General features: G+C 44.8%; 1 protein-coding gene across 2 annotated transcripts in view; it reads right to left on the bottom strand.

Annotated features, from left to right (window-relative positions):
- Positions 1–17,127, bottom strand: part of COG4 (component of oligomeric golgi complex 4) — a 49,162-nt gene that overhangs the window by 28,473 nt on the left and 3,562 nt on the right. For both annotated transcript variants that reach the window (XM_011976771.1, XM_011976772.1), the window contains exons 2-8: positions 13,926–14,008; positions 12,201–12,315; positions 9,233–9,407; positions 7,187–7,380; positions 4,846–4,951; positions 4,165–4,322; positions 3,345–3,403 (exon numbers count right to left, since the gene is read on the bottom strand). In XM_011976771.1, the coding sequence (XP_011832161.1) occupies positions 3,345–3,403; positions 4,165–4,322; positions 4,846–4,951; positions 7,187–7,380; positions 9,233–9,407; positions 12,201–12,315; positions 13,926–14,008 (890 nt within the window). The remainder of the gene's footprint in view (positions 1–3,344; positions 3,404–4,164; positions 4,323–4,845; positions 4,952–7,186; positions 7,381–9,232; positions 9,408–12,200; positions 12,316–13,925; positions 14,009–17,127) is intronic.

The raw sequence follows: 17,127 nt of genomic DNA, 5'->3' as shown, positions 1-17,127 counted from the left end.
CCTGGGTTCACGCCATTCTCCTGCCTCAGCCTCCCGAGTAGCTGGGACTACAGGTGCCTGCCACCATGCCCGGCTAATTTTTTGTATTTTTAGTACAGATGGGGTTTCACCGTGTTAGCCAGGATGGTCTCAATCTCCTGACCTTGTGATCCACCCGCCTCAGCCTCCCAAAGTGCTGGGATTACAGGCATGAGCCGTGCCCAGCCATTCGTCTTGCTCTGTTGCCCAGTCTGGAGTGCAGTGGTGCAATCTCAGCTCACTGCAACCTTCGCCTCTAGGTTCAAGTGAGTCTCATGCCTTAGACACATTAGTAGCTGGGATTAGAGGTATGTGCCACCCCACCCGGCTGATTTTTGTATCTTTAGTAGAGATGGGATTTTACCATGTTGGCTAGGCTGGTCTCAAACCCCTGGCCTCAAGTGATCCTCCTGCCTTGGCCTCTTAAAGTGCTGGGATTATAGGCATGAGCCACAATGCCTGGCCTCTTTTGTGGTTTGAATAAAGATTATCTATGACCAGGTGCAGTGGCTCACGCCTGTAATCCCAGCACTTTGGGAGGCCGAGGCGGGCAGATCACGAGGTCAGGAGATCAAGATCATCCTGGCTAACATGGTGAAACCCTGTCTCTACTAAAAATACAAAAAATTAACCAGGTGTGGTGGTGGGCACCTGTAGTCCCAGCTACTCAGGAGGCTGAGGCAGGAGAATGGTGTGAATCTGGGAGGTGGAGCTTGCAGTGAGCAGAGATTGTGCCACTGTACTCCAGCCTGGGCAACAGAGCAAGACTCTGTCTCAAAAAAAAAAAAAAAAGTAAAAGTTTGGATGGATTACAGTAGCTCATGCCTGTAAGTGCTTTGGGAGGCCGAGGCAGGGGGATCACTTGAGATCTGGGGTTTAAGACCAGCCTGGGCAACATAGCAAGCCCTCATCTCTATCAAAAATTAAAAAATTGGCTGAGCATGGTGGCTCATGCCTGTAATCCCAGCACTTTGGGAGGCTGAGGTGGGTGGATCACCTGAGGTCAGGAGTTTGAGACCAGCCTGGCCAACATGGCAAAACCTCATCTCGGCCAGGCGCAGTGGCTCACGCCTGTAATCCCAGCACTTTGGGAGGCTGAGGCGGGCAGATCGCGAGGTCAGGAGATCGAGACCATCCTGGCTAACATGGTGAAACCCCGTCTTTACTAAAAACACACAAAAAAAATTAGCCAGACAAGGTGGTGGGCGCCTGTAGTCCCAGGTACATGGGAGGCTGAGGCAGGAGAATGGCGTGAACCCGGGAGGTGGAGCTTGCAGGGAGCTGAGATCGTGCCACTGCACTCTAGCCTGGGCAACAGAGCGAGACTCTTGTTTAAGACAAACAAACAAAGACACAAACAAAAAACTCATCTCTACTAAAAATACAAAAAAATTAACCGGGCGTGGTGGCACATGCCTATAGTCCCAGCTACTTGGGAGGCTGAGGCAGGAGAATTGCTTGAACCTGGGAGGTGGAGGTTGTGGTGAGCCGAGACCACGCCACGCCACTGCACTCCAGCCTGGGCAACAGAGCGAGACTGCCTCAAAAAAAAAAAAAAAAAAAAAAAAATTAGCTAGGAGTGGTGACTGTAATCCTAGTTAGTCAGGAGCTACTCGGGAGGCTGAGGCTGAGCTACTCGAGGCTCACCTGAGTCCACGACTTCGTGGTCACAGTGAGCTGGGATTCTGTCGCTGTACCACTTCACTCCAGCCTGGGAAACAGAGACCCTATTTCTAATTTAAAAAAAAAGAACGTAAAAGTTTAAAACTTTAGGATAGTAGTCACCTTTGTGGGAAGGGAAGAGGAGAGTCACTCTGGGGGCTTCAAAAGTGTAGTCATGCTACATAAGAACATTTTGGTCAAAAATGAATTGCTGGGCTAGGCATGGTGGCTCAAGCCTGTAATCCCATCACTTTGGGAAGCCTCTGGGAGGTGAGAGAATCACTTGAGCCCAGGAGTTCGAGACCAGCCTAGGCAACATGGCAAAACCTCGTCTCTACAAAAAATACAAAAATTAGCCCAGCGTGGTGGTGTACACATATGGTCCCAGCTACTCAGAAGGCTGAGGTGGGAGGATTGTTTGAGCCTAGGAGGTCGAGGCTAAGTGAGCCACGATCATACCACTGTACTGCACTCTGGCCTGGGCAACAAAGCAAGACCTTATCTCAAAAAAAAAAAAACAACAAAAAAAATCCCCAAAACAACAAGAAAAAAAACTGTATCGGTATACACAAGAGTGTTCCCATAATATTATAATACTGTATTTTTACTGTACCTTTTCTATGTTTAGATATGTTTAGATACACAAGTACTTACCATTGTGTTCTAATTGCCTATGGTATTCAGTACAGTAATATGCCATACAGGTTTACAGCCTACGAGCAATAGGCTGCATCATATAGCCTAGGTGTGTAGTAGGCTAAGTACACTCTATGATGCTGACACAATGGAAGTCGCCTAGTGATGTATTTCTCAGAATGTACTCCAGTTGTTGACAGGGTATGGTGGCTCATGCCTATAATCTCAGCACTTTGGGAGGCCACGGTGGGCAGATCACTTGAGGTCAGGAGTTCAAGACTAACCTGGCCATCATAGCGAAACCCTGTCTCTACTAAAATTATAAAAAATTAGCCGGGAGTGGTGGTGCACGCCTGTAGTTCTAGTTACTTGGGAGCCTGAGGGAGGAGAATTACGTGAACCCGGGAGGCAGGGGCTGCAGTGAGCCAAGATCATGCTACTGCACTTCAGCATGGGTGACAGAGTGAGACTCTGTCAAAAAAAAAAAAAAAAAAAGTATTCCAGTCATTAGATGACACATGATTGTACTGATTTTTATTTTATTTTATTTTAATTTTTATTTTTTGAGATGGAGTCTCGCTCTGTAACCCAGGATGGAGTGCAGTGGTGCGATCTTGGCTCACTGCAACCTCTGCCTCCTGGGTTCAAGCGATTCTCCTGCCTCAGCCTCCCGAATAGCTGGGACTACACGCACGCATCACCATGCCCAGCTAATTTTTGTATTTTTAGTAGAGAAGGGGTTTCACCATATTGGCCAGGCTGGTCTTGAACTCCTGACCTTGTGATCTGCCTGCCTCGGCCTCCCAAAGTGCTGGGATTACAGGCGTGAGCCACCACGCCCAGCTGATTATGATTTATTACACATTTTATTTACACATACTTTTGTTCATGATACATTCCACTGAAAAATAAGAGTAATTGATAAAATATTTCAAAAACACAGACCACATTGTAACAGAGTCATCTGAATTATATATACATGGTTACCAATTCAAACTCTTGTGGGCTAAAGAAAAGAGGATTATTACCTTGGTTCGATTTTTTCTGTTGTAGAATTTCTCATCAAGTTGTTCTGAACATGCCGGAACTGCAACATACCACAGGAATGAGAATATTCTTCCCCACTCCCATATCTATTGGCCTCTTGCTGGTCACTCCAAACTTTTGGCACACAAGAACGTTTAGGTTTAGTTTGCTTACTGGGTTTACCTTCCCTTCAAGCCAGCAGTGGACTTTCAAGATGACAGGCCAAAGATTTGTTTTTGGGTTGGATGCTAATACTACTCACTTCTATTACTGTGCTTAAAAGTCATGCTAATAGTGTTCCAATAGACTACTGTTTATAGTGTCCTAGTCTGGAGTTCTAGAAATACAATTGTATGAGGCCACTCCTATTTCTATGTTGTACTTTTACTTTCTCTGCTCAAAAGAAGGAAAAAATAAAGTTCTGAAAAAGCAAACGTTATCTTTAACATCTGAGGAATGAAGGGGAAATTGGAGACAATTACTTGGACACTTAATAGGACCTCAATAAACAGAATTGTCATTATATCACCAGAGGGCACTGTTGCACATTTTATGATAGAGAACTGGTCTACTACTTCTGCTGTGTTCTTTTCAGGAAGCCCTTTTTATTTCTGTTTTGGTCTTGAACTGAGGCCATCCTCATCTCGACAACACCTCAAGTTCAAGGTAAGCTGGCAATGGGCAAGATGCAGGCCAGTTTGTGCTGAGCATTAATTTTTCTTCTGTCTGCACCTTTCTTCACTGTTCCCCCCCCAAGTTATTCTACTCACTGTTCCTGGCTAAAGCTGCTACCAAACCCCACCTGGAGCTTCCCCTGCTCACCTGCTGGTGGTAGTCCCTTTGCTTGATGAACTTATCTACCACCTTCTCCACCTGTCTGTCACATTCCACCTGCAGATATTTGATCAGCGTATACAGTCTCCCTGGCCCATAATAGGTCTCCACTATTGGTTGGTGTGTCTCCACAATGCGGGCAATCCCTAGAAGGGAGGAAGCAAGAAGGTTGTAGTATTCTTCCTACAAAATAAACTTGCTCCATCTGGGACTAACCAAGGGTCTAGGTCAATCCTTTTGGCTGCTTCACTTTCTAAAATGAACACAAAATAGGCCTTGTCAATGCTAGGGGTTTCTAAGCAAATATGTTAAATATGCACAGTGCTTGGTACATCAGCAGGCATTTGGTAAGTTACATTGATACTATTTTCTACAGCAGCATCTTTGGAATCAGCATCACTCGCTTTTCAGTAATTTATTTTAGGGTTAAATTTATTCTTACGGAGTTTGGGGTTTGAGGGTTAGGCAGGATCAAAACACTGGAGAGACTCTAATCTTTGCTTATCAGGCACTGAATCTGGAAGTTATTTAATTCTCTACTCAATTAATACACAGTAAACTACATGATTAAATTAAAGTCATCAAATTAGAAGGGTGAGAAGAAAGGCTAGGATGCAGGTGTCATACAGAAATGTCTCCAGTCTCTCTAGAGTGAAGAAAGAGGCTCACCTTCAAACAGAAGAGTAAGTGTATCTGCAAAGATGACTGCAGCTCTCCGATCACTCATGTCTGTCCCCAGCACCATGAGCAGATTCTCCTCAGCTTTACTGGCCACCTAAAAAAGGAGAAGACCCACATACATTCCTTAGAAAGGCCAGCCTTACACCAGGTATGTCTCAATTTTCCAAAAAGGCCTCCCATCGGCTTTCTTTTTTTTCACATTTCCCTTGATGTTTAGAAGCCCAGGCAGCACAGAGGAAACTCCCTTGAGGGACAGTCTGAGCCTCAGGCAGGACAAGGAATGTGAGCATGGTGTAGCTCCTCTTCCATTATTTTCTTCTCTTGGAAAATACGGACTGCCATTAGCCAAGGGAGAGAGTCCTCAGTTCCAACAATCTCAAAGTGTAACTTTCTATCATTTTTTAAAATAAGAGACAGGGTCTCGCTCTGTTGCCTAGGCTGGAGTACAAGGGAGCCACAGTCATAGTTCACTGTGGCCTTGAACTCCTGGACTCAAGTGATCCTCTCACCTCAGCCTCCTGAGTAGCTGGAACTATAGGCAAGAGCCACCATACCTGGCTAATTTTTAAAAAATTTCTGTAGAGATGGGGTCCTGCTATGTTGCCCAGACTGGTCTCGAACTCCTGGCCTCAAGCAGTCCTCTTGCCTCAGCATCCCAAAGTGCTGGAATTACGTGAGCCATTATGCCTGGCATGCTATCATTAATAGTGCTTTCTCAAGCAGGACAAAACCTGGGTGCTGCAGAAGGGACTTTTACTGGATTAAAGGTAGAAGCCATTTCTAGGTCCCAGGTGACAAAGTATACTGATAAAAAAAGCATCATAGAGCAGGTTTTTTTGTTTTTTGTTTTTTTTTTGAGATGTAATTTCGCTGGTCACCCAGGCTGGAGTGCAATGGCACAATTTCAGCTCACTGCAGCCTCTGCCTCCCGGATTCAAGCGATTCTCCTGTCTCAGCTTCCCGAGTAGCTGGGATTACAGGCACCTGCCACCACGTCTGGATAATTTTTGTACTTTTTTTAGTAGACACGGGGTTTCATCATGTTGGCCAGGCTGGTCCTGAACTCCTGATCTCAGGTAATCCACCCGCCTCAGCCTCCCAAAGTGCTGGGATTATAGGCATGAGTCACTGCGCCTGGCGTGTATTTTGTTTTTCATTAATTTTTTAGAATGAGTAAAATGCATACTTAAACATTCCAAAGGAAAAAAGGAATATTCAGTGAAAAGTAGTTCTTCTTCTAACCTGTGTCTCTTAATTTCCCAATTTTCTTCAGAAGTGACCATTGTTAACCCTTCCAAAAGAAATCCTATGCTTATACAAATATATCTTGATTGCTGACTCCCTCATTTTAAACAGGAATAACAACATATTGTTTTGTACCCTGTTTAACAAACCACGTTAGAGAATAAAATATGTCAGCGCTTAGCAAACGGCATCATTTTTCTTAACGGCATAATAATGGTCCGACAGAGAATTTTTTTGTGGTAGGGGAATGACACACATAGACATATAGCTAAAAAAACAGCTGGGTGGGGTGGTAGTCCCACGACTTTGGGAGGCTGAGATGGGAGGACTGCTTGGGGCCACGAGTTTGAGACCAGCCTGGGTAACACAGTGAGACCGTTTCTACAAAAAAAAAAAAAAAAAAATTAGCAACGCATGGTGGCATGTGCCTGTAGTCTCCACTGCTTGGGAGGCTGAGGCAGGATTGCTTGAGTTTTAAAAGAGTGATTCAGGCCGGGCGCGGTGGCTCACACCTATAATCCCAGCACTTTGGAAGGCTGAGGCGGGTGGATCACCTGAGGTTGGGAGTTTGAGACCAGCATGACCAACATGGAGTAACCCGGTCTGTACTAAAAATACAAAATAAGCTGGGCGTGGTGGCGTATGTCTATAATCCCAGCTACTTGGGAGACTGAGGCAGGAGAATTGCTTGAACCAGGAGGCGGAGGTTGCAGTGAGCTGAGATCATGCCATTGCACTCCAGCCTGAGCAACAAGAGTGAAACTCCATCTCAAAAAAAAAAAAAAAAAAAAGAATGATTCAACTTGTCAGGGAACTTGCATTTTAATTTCATATGCTTTCATCTGGTCTGTTGGAAATGAATGTGCATTGGCAGATGTCTTGGCCATGTCTGGTACACAGTAGGCTGGCAACAGGTGTGTTGAATGAACACACGCATCCAGTCCTGCCCGGCTACACAGCAAGGGCAGCAAGGGGAGTCATATCCAGAAGAGAGAAAGTATCCATAGAAAGTGGATCCATCTAGTGCCCCAGTCTGCAGGCAGAGAGCCACACAATTATCCTGCCAAGCAATCAGGGTCCATACCTGCTTGCAAAGGTATTCTGAGAACTTTCTTAATCCCTCCTCATGCAGACCCAGCAGTGGGAAGATCTTGAAGAAGCGCTCCACCTGGGGCAGATCACCTTCCTTGGTGGCAATGGCAAACTTCTCTGCCACAATGGCTTTGAGACGTTGCTCTGCTTCCTGCAGCAATTTCAGGTTGGCATCAATCATGCTCCCTGCTCAACAGGGAGAAAATGAATATTCAAGTAAAGAATGGTACTGTGTCAGGTCCATGCCACTTTGTGTAATACTATTCATCCAGCAAATACGTATTAAGTACTTACTATGTGCAAGGTGCTGTGCTAGTAATATATATGACTACATGATGAATCAGCCCTGATCCTACCATCACAGAAGTTAGGATCAAGTAGAAGAGATCAAGTTTGTGCACAAATAATAATGATGAAATACAGTACATGATGTGTCATAAGAAAGGTGCCAAAGGATGGGCACTGTGGCTCACGCCTGTAATCCCAGCACTTTGGGAGGCCGAGATGGGTGAATCACAAGGTCAAGAGATTGAGACCATCCTGGCCAACATGGTGAAACCCCATCTCTACTAAAAATACAAAAATTAGCCGGGTGTGGTGGCGTGCGCCTGTAGTCCCAGTTACTCAGGAGGCTGAGGCAGAAGAATCCCTTTAACCTGGGAGGCAGAGGTTACAGTGAGCCAAGATCATGCCAGTCTGGCAACAGAGCGAGATTCCGTCTCAAAAAAAAGAAAGGTGTCAAAAAGTCACATTTCTGGTTAAAGTAATGAGAAAAGGCTTCCTAGAGAAGGTGACATCCCACCTCTCGAAGATGGGCAGGATTCTGACACCTGCACAGGAGGAACAAACATTCCACGCAAAGGGAATGAAATATACGAAGTGATAGAAGCAGAAAGATGAAAAGAATATTTGCAGAGTATTCCAAGTAGCATATTCTGTGGCATATGGAGGAGCTTGAGAAATACTTGCACAATGAATGGATGCATAAGTGAATACCATTAAACAAGGCTAGAAAGACAGGGTGTGTAAAGATCATGGAAGATCTAAAACATCAGACTAAGAATTTCATTTTATGAGTAGGCAATATGGTCAAGTGCAAAGAACCCGCTGGTCAGAGAATCAGTAGATCTGGATTCAGCTTCCTTTTCCATAAAATGGGAATACAGTAGTCCCTTCTTATCTGTAGGGGATCCATTCCAAGACCATTATGGATGCCCGAAACCATTGACAGTACTGAACCTTGAATATACTATGTTTTTTCCTATACATGCATATTTACGATAGTTTAATTTGTAAATTAGACATATTAAGAGATTAACAATATATAATAAAATATAACAATATACCATAAAAAAGTTATGCAAGTATAGCCTCTTTTTAAAAAATATCTTATTGTACCGTACTTACCCTTCTTGTGATAAAGGGACAGACAGGATGGCACAAGATTTTATCACACTACCCAGAACAGCAAGCAACTTAAAACTAGTAAGTTGTTTATTTCTGGAATTTTTCCTTAATATTTTTGGACTAAGGTTGACCATGAGTAACTGAAGCTGCAGGTAACTGAAATGGCAGAAAGTGAAACCACACATAGGGGGGACTACTTTAACAAAGCCTGCCCCAGGATGGTACAGGACCTACGTATGGCCTACTACCAGATAAGAAAACTTCCTGGCTGGGCACGGTAGCTTAAGCCTATAATCCCAGCACTTTGGGAAGCTAAGGCGGGCAGATCACCAGAGATCAGGAGTTCGAGACCAGTCTGTCCAACATGGTGAAAGGTGTGGTGGTGTGTGCCTATAATCCCAGCTACTCAAGAGGCTGAGGCAGGAGAATCGCTTGAACCCAGAAGGCAGAGGTTGCAGTGAGCTGAGATCGTGCCACCGCACTCTATCCTGACAAGAGTGAGACTCCATCTCAAAAAAAAGAAAAAGAAAAAAGAAAACTTCCTAAAAACTGATGTGTTTTTATTGGTCGAGTCTGCTTACTTCAGATCACAGATGATTTTAACTAAAAACCAACAGTTTGGGATGCTGACCCTCTTTGCCCTGTCGGCTGAGCTCAATGACTGACTTGTCCAGGCACAAGTAGCGATGAATGTGGGCTGCAGCCTGCTCATAATCTTCATTCCTCAAAGCAGTCTGAACTCCATCCATGCAGAACTTCAGGTCCAAGATGTCATCAGCTCTCTGAATGGCCTGATAGAGGCGGTTCTGCAAAAAGATTTGGTACTTAGAAACAATGTCCTATTCTTTCAAAAACACCCCTCAAGAAGGTAGGGAGATTCAGGAGCTGAAACTGGTCAACCATATGTCCTTTTAAGCTGTCAATAGCAATCTCACAAACACCACCACTACTGTTAACGCAACTGTTATTGATGACGATCAAGACCATTGACAGGTATCATACAATTTTAATAACGTGATCAAATCATTCTTTTTTTTTAGACACAGTCTCACTCTGTGACCCAGGCTGGAGTGCAGTGGCGCAATCATGGCTCACTGCAACCTCTGCCTCCTGAGCCTAAGCTATCCTCCTACCTCAGCCTCCCAAGTAGCTGGGATTACAGGCGTGTGCCACCATGCCTGGCTAGTTTTTGTATTTTTTGTAGACGCAGGGTTTCACCATGTTTCCCAGGCTGGTCTCAAACTCCTGAGCTCAAGCTATCTGCCGGCCTTGGCCTCCCAAAGTGCTGAGATTACAGGAGTAAGCCACCATGCCTGGCCTACTTCATTTTCTTACCTAATTGCCCTGGATAGAACCATACAGCCACCAACTCATATATTAAAAAAAAATTTTTTTAAACATGCTTGCTTGTTCTAGAGACATAGTAAGAGAAGACACCCTTGTCTTGTTCCTCATCTTAGGAGGAAAGAATAACATCTTTCACCAGTAAGTATGATGTTAGCTGAGGGTTATTTGTTTAAAAAAATTTTTGTAGAGATAGGGTCTCACTATGTTCCAAAGTTTGGTCTCAAACTTCTGGCCTCAAGAGATCCTACTGCTTTGGTCTGCCAAAGTGTTAGGATTACAGGCATGAGCCACCATACCTGGCCAGCTGTGGTTTTTCACAGATGCCCTTAATCAGGCTGAGAAGTTCCCCGCTATTCCAAATTTGTTGAGTGTTTCCACCATGAAAGGGCACAGAATTTTGTCAAATGTTTTCTTCTGAGTCTATAAGGTGATCATGTGGTTTTTGTCCTTTTTTCTATTAATATGGTGTATTATTAGGTTGGTGCAAAAGTAATTGTGGTCTTGGCCATTACATTTAATTGATTTTCAGATGTTAAATCAACCTTGTCTTCCTAGGATAAATGCCACTTGGCCATAGTATATAATCCTCTTTATATATTGCTACACTTGCTTTGCTAGGTTTTGTTGAGTATCTCTTTTTTTTTTTTTTTGAGACAGAGTCTTGCTCTGTTGCCCAGGCTGGAGTACAGTGGCATGATTTCAGCTCACTGCAAGCTCCGCCTCCCAGATTCATGCTATTCTCCTGCCTCAGCCTCCTGAGTAGCTGGGACTACAGGCGCCTGCCACCACACCCGGCTAATTTTTTGTTTTTTTTTTTTTTTTGAGACGGAGTCTCGCTCTGTCGCCCAGGCTGGAGTGCAGTGGCCGGATCTCAGCTCACTGCAAGCTCCGCCTCCCGGGTTCCCGCCATTCTCCTGCCTCAGCCTCCCGAGCAGCTGGGACTACAGGCGTCCGCCACCTCGCCCGGCTAGTTTTTTGTATTTTTTAGTAGAGACGGGGTTTCACCGTGTTAGCCAGGATGGCCTCGAACTCCTGACCTCGTGATCCGCCCGTCTCGGCCTCCCAAAGTGCTGGGATTACAGGCTTGAGCCACCGCGCCCGGCCAATTTTTTGTATTTTTAAGAGACAGGGTTTCACTGTGTTAGCCAGGATGGGCTCGATCTCTTGACCTCGTAATCCACGCATCTCAGCCTCTCAAAGTGCTGGGATTACAAGTGTGAGCCTCCGCACCCGGCTTGTTGAGTGCCTTTCTGTCTATATTATAAGAGCTACTGGTCTGAAATTTTTTGTGATATTTTTGTCTGGCTTTGTTATCTCACATTAGATTTCTATTGAAAGGTGCTCTTCTAATCTGTAATATGGTAGCTTTTTTTTTTTTTTTAAATAGAAGCTGGCATTTATTAACTCATTTATTTATTTTTAATTTGCAACTCCACTCTGCAACTCAGGCTGGAGTACAGTGGCATGACCTTGGCTCACGGCAATCTCTGCCTCTTGGGGTTAAGCGATCCTCCTGCCTTGGCCTCCCAAGTAGCTGGGACTATAGGTGTGCGTCACCACACCTGGCTAATTTTTGTATTTTTTAGTAGAGACAGGGCTTCGCCATGTTGCCTAGGCTGCTTTCAAACTCCTGGACTCAAGAGATCAGCCTGCCTCAATCTCCTAAAGTGCTGGGATATAAGTGTGCACCACCATGCCCAGCTAATTTTTGTATTTTTTGTAGAGACAAGGTTCTCCCATGTTGCCCAGGCTGGTTTTGAACTCCTGGGCTCAAGCAATCCTCCTGTTTTGGCCTCCTAAAGTGATGGGATTATAGGTGTGAGTCACCACGCAGAGCCCCATTGACATTTTGATGTTTGAGTTAGTAGAGGGCAGTAAAGAAGCTACTGGCCAGGCAAGGTGGCTCACACCTGCAATCCCAGCATGTTGGGAGGCCGAGGAGGGCAGATCACCTGAGGTCAGGAGTTTGAGGCCAGCCTGGCCAACACGGCAAAAGGCGGAAGGATAACTTGAGCCCAGGGGTTCAGGATCAGCCCGGGTAACATGGCAAAACCCCATCTCTACAAAAAATACAAAAACTAGCTGGGCATGGTGGTGGATGCCTGTAGTCCTAGCTCCTCAGGAGGCTGAGGTGGGAGAAGTGCTTGAACCCAGGAAGTTGGGGCTGTAGTGAGCTGTGACTGCACCACTGCACTCCAGCCTGGGCGACACAGCAAGACCCTGTCTCAAAAAAGAAAAGCTCGATGTATTACCTTTGCCAGGTCAAGCTGACGAACTTTGCTGGACACATTCTCAGCCAGGTTGCAGGTAAAGGTGATCATTCCAGCCAGCTGCTTTGCGTCTCCCTCAATCAGCTGCAGGTTAGGACTAGAGAAACACATAGTCAGCATACACATAACCATAGGGCAGAGGGTAAGAGAGAGAAACTTTTCTTTGCATATGGACACTGTGTCTTCTACTTCTTTCATACCTACCTATAACTCTTAGCTCAGTTTGCTCTGCACTCAGCTTTTTCTCAAGAATGTTTGACTGTAAACTCAGACCTATACTTGATAAAAAATTAACTCTTTTTTTTTTTTTTTTTTTGAGATGGAGTCTTGCTCTGTCGCCAGGCTGGAGTGCAATGGCGCGATCTCGGCTCACTGCAACCTCTGCTGTCTGGGTTCAAGTGATTCTCCTGTCTCAGCCTCCTGAGTAGCTGGGACTACAGGCATGTGCCACCAACCCCAGCTAATTTTTGTATTTTTAGTAGAGACATGGTTTCACTAGGTTGGCCAGGAGATGGTCTTGATCTCTTGACCTTGTGATCCACCTGCCTCAGCCTCCCAAAGTGCTGGGATTATAGGTGTGAGCCACCGTGTCTGGCCAAAATTAACTTCTAAAACCAATAAAGACACCCGTAAATAGGTACAACCAAAGAATTAGAGAACAAATTCTCTCAATTGCTAAGTGAGCAAAAGATGCACTAACCAGTACTCTGTGAGAGGATGGTGAGATCAAAGAACAACTTGTTTTTTTTTTTGAGACAGGTTCTCACTCTGCCACCCAGGCTAGAGTACAGTGGCATGATCATAGCTCACCACAGTTTCCAACTTCTGGGCTCGAATGATCTTCCTGTCTCAGTCTCCTGAGTAGCTGAGACTATAGGCGCACACCACCATGCCCAACTAATTTATTTATTTATTTATTTTTATTTTCTGTTTTTGAGACAGGGTCAAAAGTGATCCTCCAGATGTGGCCTCCCAAAGTGCTGGGATTACAAGCATGAGCCACTACTCCCAGCCAAGGAACAATTTTTATGACTAACAAATATACCCAGTCTATAAAAATGCTGGTTCTCAGCTTGGCGCAGTGGCTTATGCCTGTAATCCTAGTACTTGGGAGGCCAGGCAGGTGGATCACTTGAGGTCAGGAGTTTGAGACCAGCCCGGCCAACATGGTGAAACCTTGTCCCTGCTAAAAATACAAAAATTAGCTGGGCATGGTAGCACATGCCTGGAATCTCAGCTACTCAAGAGGCTGAGGCAGGAGAATTGCTTGAACCTGGGAGGCAGAGGTTGCAGTGAGCCCAGATTGTACCACTGCACTCCAGCCTGGGGGACAAGAATGAAGCTCCATCTCAAAAAAAAAAAAAAAAAAAAGGTGGTTGTCACACTTGGGCTATGCATTAGAATCACTTGGTAGGCTTGTTAAAATACATCTTCCTGGACCTCAGACCTAGAGTTTCTGATTTTGTAAGTTTGGCGTAGGGCCCTAGGATTTGCATTTCTAACAAGGTGTGATACTTGTACTGCTGGTCCAAGGAGTCTTTGAAAACCATGGAACTAATACCCTTAGATGTTCACTTTACCTTGAGATAATACCCTTTATATTTCAAGCTCAACTGGTGTTTATAACAGAAAGTTTAAAAAATGGTCACTTGTCCAATTGACCCTGTTGGAATTTACATTAGCCCTTTCTGAGATGCACAGACTCACCCCATTCGGTGGAGAGTGACCATCTTACTTTCAATGCTGTTTTGCTGTTCCAAAAGAGCATCCAGCTCTCTCTCCACCACTTTCTGAAACACAGAGAAACATCCTGTCAGCAGAATCATCAGAAGGAACCTTAAGAGTTATCTATCCAATTACTTAGCTGAAGGGTGAATCGCATTTCCAAATCCTTTTTTCCTTCCACTATGCTCTCCTTAGACTTTAATAATGTTTCATTTTGCACTTATGTTGCATGATTGATATCTTACATGTATCTTGTTCCATCTGGCAGATGAGCACCATAATGGGCAGAAATAAACTTTTAGTCAGTATTATTAGCATAGTGCCTAATATAGGAAGGCATTTAAAATACAATGCCTGGCCAGCACTGGATCCCAAAGTAATCCCAGCACTTTGGGAGGCCCAGGTGGGCAAATCACCCGAGATTAGGAGTTCATGACCAGCCTGGCCAACATGCTGAAACCCTGTCTCTACTAAAAATACAAAATTAGCTGGGTGTGGTGGTGGGGGCCTGTAATCCCAGCTACACGGGAGGCTGAGGTAGGAAATCACTTGAACCTGGGAGGTGGAGGTTGCAGTGAGCTGAGACTGAGCCATTTCACTCCAACCTGGGCAACAAGAGTGAAATGCGGTCTCAAAAAAAAAAAAAAAAAAAATGCCTAAACAAACGAAATTTCCAGTGACAGTTACCAAATTTTCTTCTTGGTGCATAGTCAGTAGCTAGAGGTTATAAATCTAATTCTCTCTCATTCAAGCCATTTACTGTGCAATCTCAATTAATGTAACATTTTTTGCTTCGGTTTTTTCATCTGTAAAACAGGGATAGCAAAACATATCTCATTAGGCTGTTGAATTAGTCAAACAGGAAACCACACAAAGTGCTTAACATGGTATGTGGCATATAGTTCAACAATAGCCATTAAAATTAACCATACATTTTTTTTCTTTTTTTGAGGGGGGGCTCAAGCGCTCTTCCTACCTCAGCCTCCCTAACAGCTGTGACTGTTGGCATGCACAACCCTGGTCCACTGTTTATTGTAGCGACGAGGTCTGACTACATTACCCAGGATGGTCTCCAACTCATGGGCTCAAGCTATCTGCCCATCTCAGCCTCCCAAAGAACTGGGATTAGAGGTGTGAGCCACTTGTGCCTAGCCGGCTATACATTTTTTTTTTTTTTTTTTTTTTTGGGACAAATTCTCTTTTGCCCAGACTGGAGTGAAGTGGCGTGATCTTGGCTCACTGCCACTTCTGCCCCCCAGGTTCAAGCGATTCTCATGCGTCAGCCTCCCGAGTAGCTGGGATTATAGGCGCCCACCACCACACCCAGCTAACTTTTGCATTTTTAGTAGATACTAACATGGTTTCGCCATGTTGGCCAGGGTTGGTCTCAAACTCCTGACCTCAGGTGATCCACCTGTCTCGGCCTCCCAAAGTGCTGGGGTTACAGGTGTGAGCCACCGCGCTCAGCCATATACATTTTTTGTTGTTGTTTGAGACAGAGTCTCGCTCCGTCACCCAGGCGGGAGTGCAGTGGCACGATCTCAGCTCACTGGAACCTCTGTCTCCCAGGTTCACGCCATTCTCCTGCCTCAGCCTCCTGAATACCTGGGACTATAGGTGCCCACCACCATGCCTGGCTAATTTTTTGTATTTTTAGAAGAGACAGGATTTCACCATGTTAGCCAGGTTGGTCTCGATCTCCTGATCTTGTGATCCGCCCGCCTCGGCCTCCCAAAGTGTTGGGATTACAGGCGTGAGCCACTGCGCCCAGCCTGTTGTTGTTTTGAGACAGGATCTTGCTTTGTTGCCCAGTCTGGAGTGCACTTGCACCCAGCCAGCCAGATACATTTTTATTAAAATCGTTCAGTAGGTTCCAGAGGGAGACTTCCTCTTGACAGTCATCAAATACAAATACAGAACTTATATTATTTTGTCTGTAGGATTTCCATAATTTTCCACCCAACATATTGAATGACTGAATGAATGCAAGCTTAGGAATGTTAAGTCAAGATACTAAATATATATATATAGATAAATAGATAGATACTAAAAATATGTATATACATATATATTTTGAGACAGAATTTCGCTCTTGTTGCCCAGGCTGGAGTGTAATGGCACTATCTTGGTTCACTGCAACCTCCACCTCCCAGGTTCAAGTGATTCTCCTGCCTCAGCCTCCCGAGTAGCTGGGATTACAGGCATGCGTCACCATGCCCAGCTAATTTTGTATTTTTAGTAGAGACTGGTTTTCACCACGTTGGTCATGCTGGTCTCGAACTCCTGACTTCAGGTGATCCTCCCGTCCTGGCCTCCCAAAGCGCTGGGATTGCAGGTGTGAGCCACCGCATCCGGTAAGATACTAAATTTTAAAACACATCTTGCTGAGGCCAGACAAAAAAAAAACCCACACACTAAACTAGCCAGGCATGGTGTTGTGTGCCTATAGTTTCATCCACTCTGATTGCAGCACCACAGCACTCCAGCCTGCTCAACAGAGAGCGGCCCTGTTTCTAAAAATAACAAAACAAAAAACACCACACACATCTTGCTGAAAATGTACCAGAAACTGCTAGAGTTAGTGCAAGTTTACACTTGAAAATACTCAAAGACATCAACGATCCCCTCTCCCTCAGGCTGAAAGCGCCTTTCGTGCTCAACTTTGCTAAAAGTTTGGTCTTAGATTAGAGCTTAGATCTCTTTTGACTGGCAAGGAACCCAACTGACATTTGAAAGTGAATTGACAGCATCGAGTTGCCACTGAAAATTAAAGGAGACAGGAGATAGAACGTTATGAACTGAAAGGAACTGGAGAATCTAGTCCACAACCCTCATTTGATAAAATGCCAAGGGTACAAGAGATGAGGTGACCTGTCCAAGATTAGAGAATTGTGCCTGAGTCTTAAAAGCTCAAACCTCTACAAAGATGTGCATTTGACCGAAACGCTAAAATCACACCCCCAAATCACTCCCCACAAGGGGAATTCTTAAAAACGGTTCAAGAAGTTTACCTGCAAAGACTTCCCTCTTAAATAACAGGATGAAACGCTTTTCATAATTTTTAAATTAAACCAATGCAAAAGGGCGCTTATTACTTTGAGAACCAAGCACTTTGGCAAATACTCTCGGACTAACTTCACTCCCGTGGAGAAACTGGTGATCATGGATCAGGAAAATCAATGGG

This window comes from Mandrillus leucophaeus, unplaced genomic scaffold (genome assembly GCF_000951045.1).
Source record: "Mandrillus leucophaeus isolate KB7577 unplaced genomic scaffold, Mleu.le_1.0 Scaffold17, whole genome shotgun sequence".
NCBI classification, from domain to species: domain Eukaryota; kingdom Metazoa; phylum Chordata; class Mammalia; order Primates; family Cercopithecidae; genus Mandrillus; species Mandrillus leucophaeus.
The sequence above is the reverse complement of the archived record's forward strand: the minus strand, read 5'-3'. Positions and strand labels throughout refer to the sequence as shown.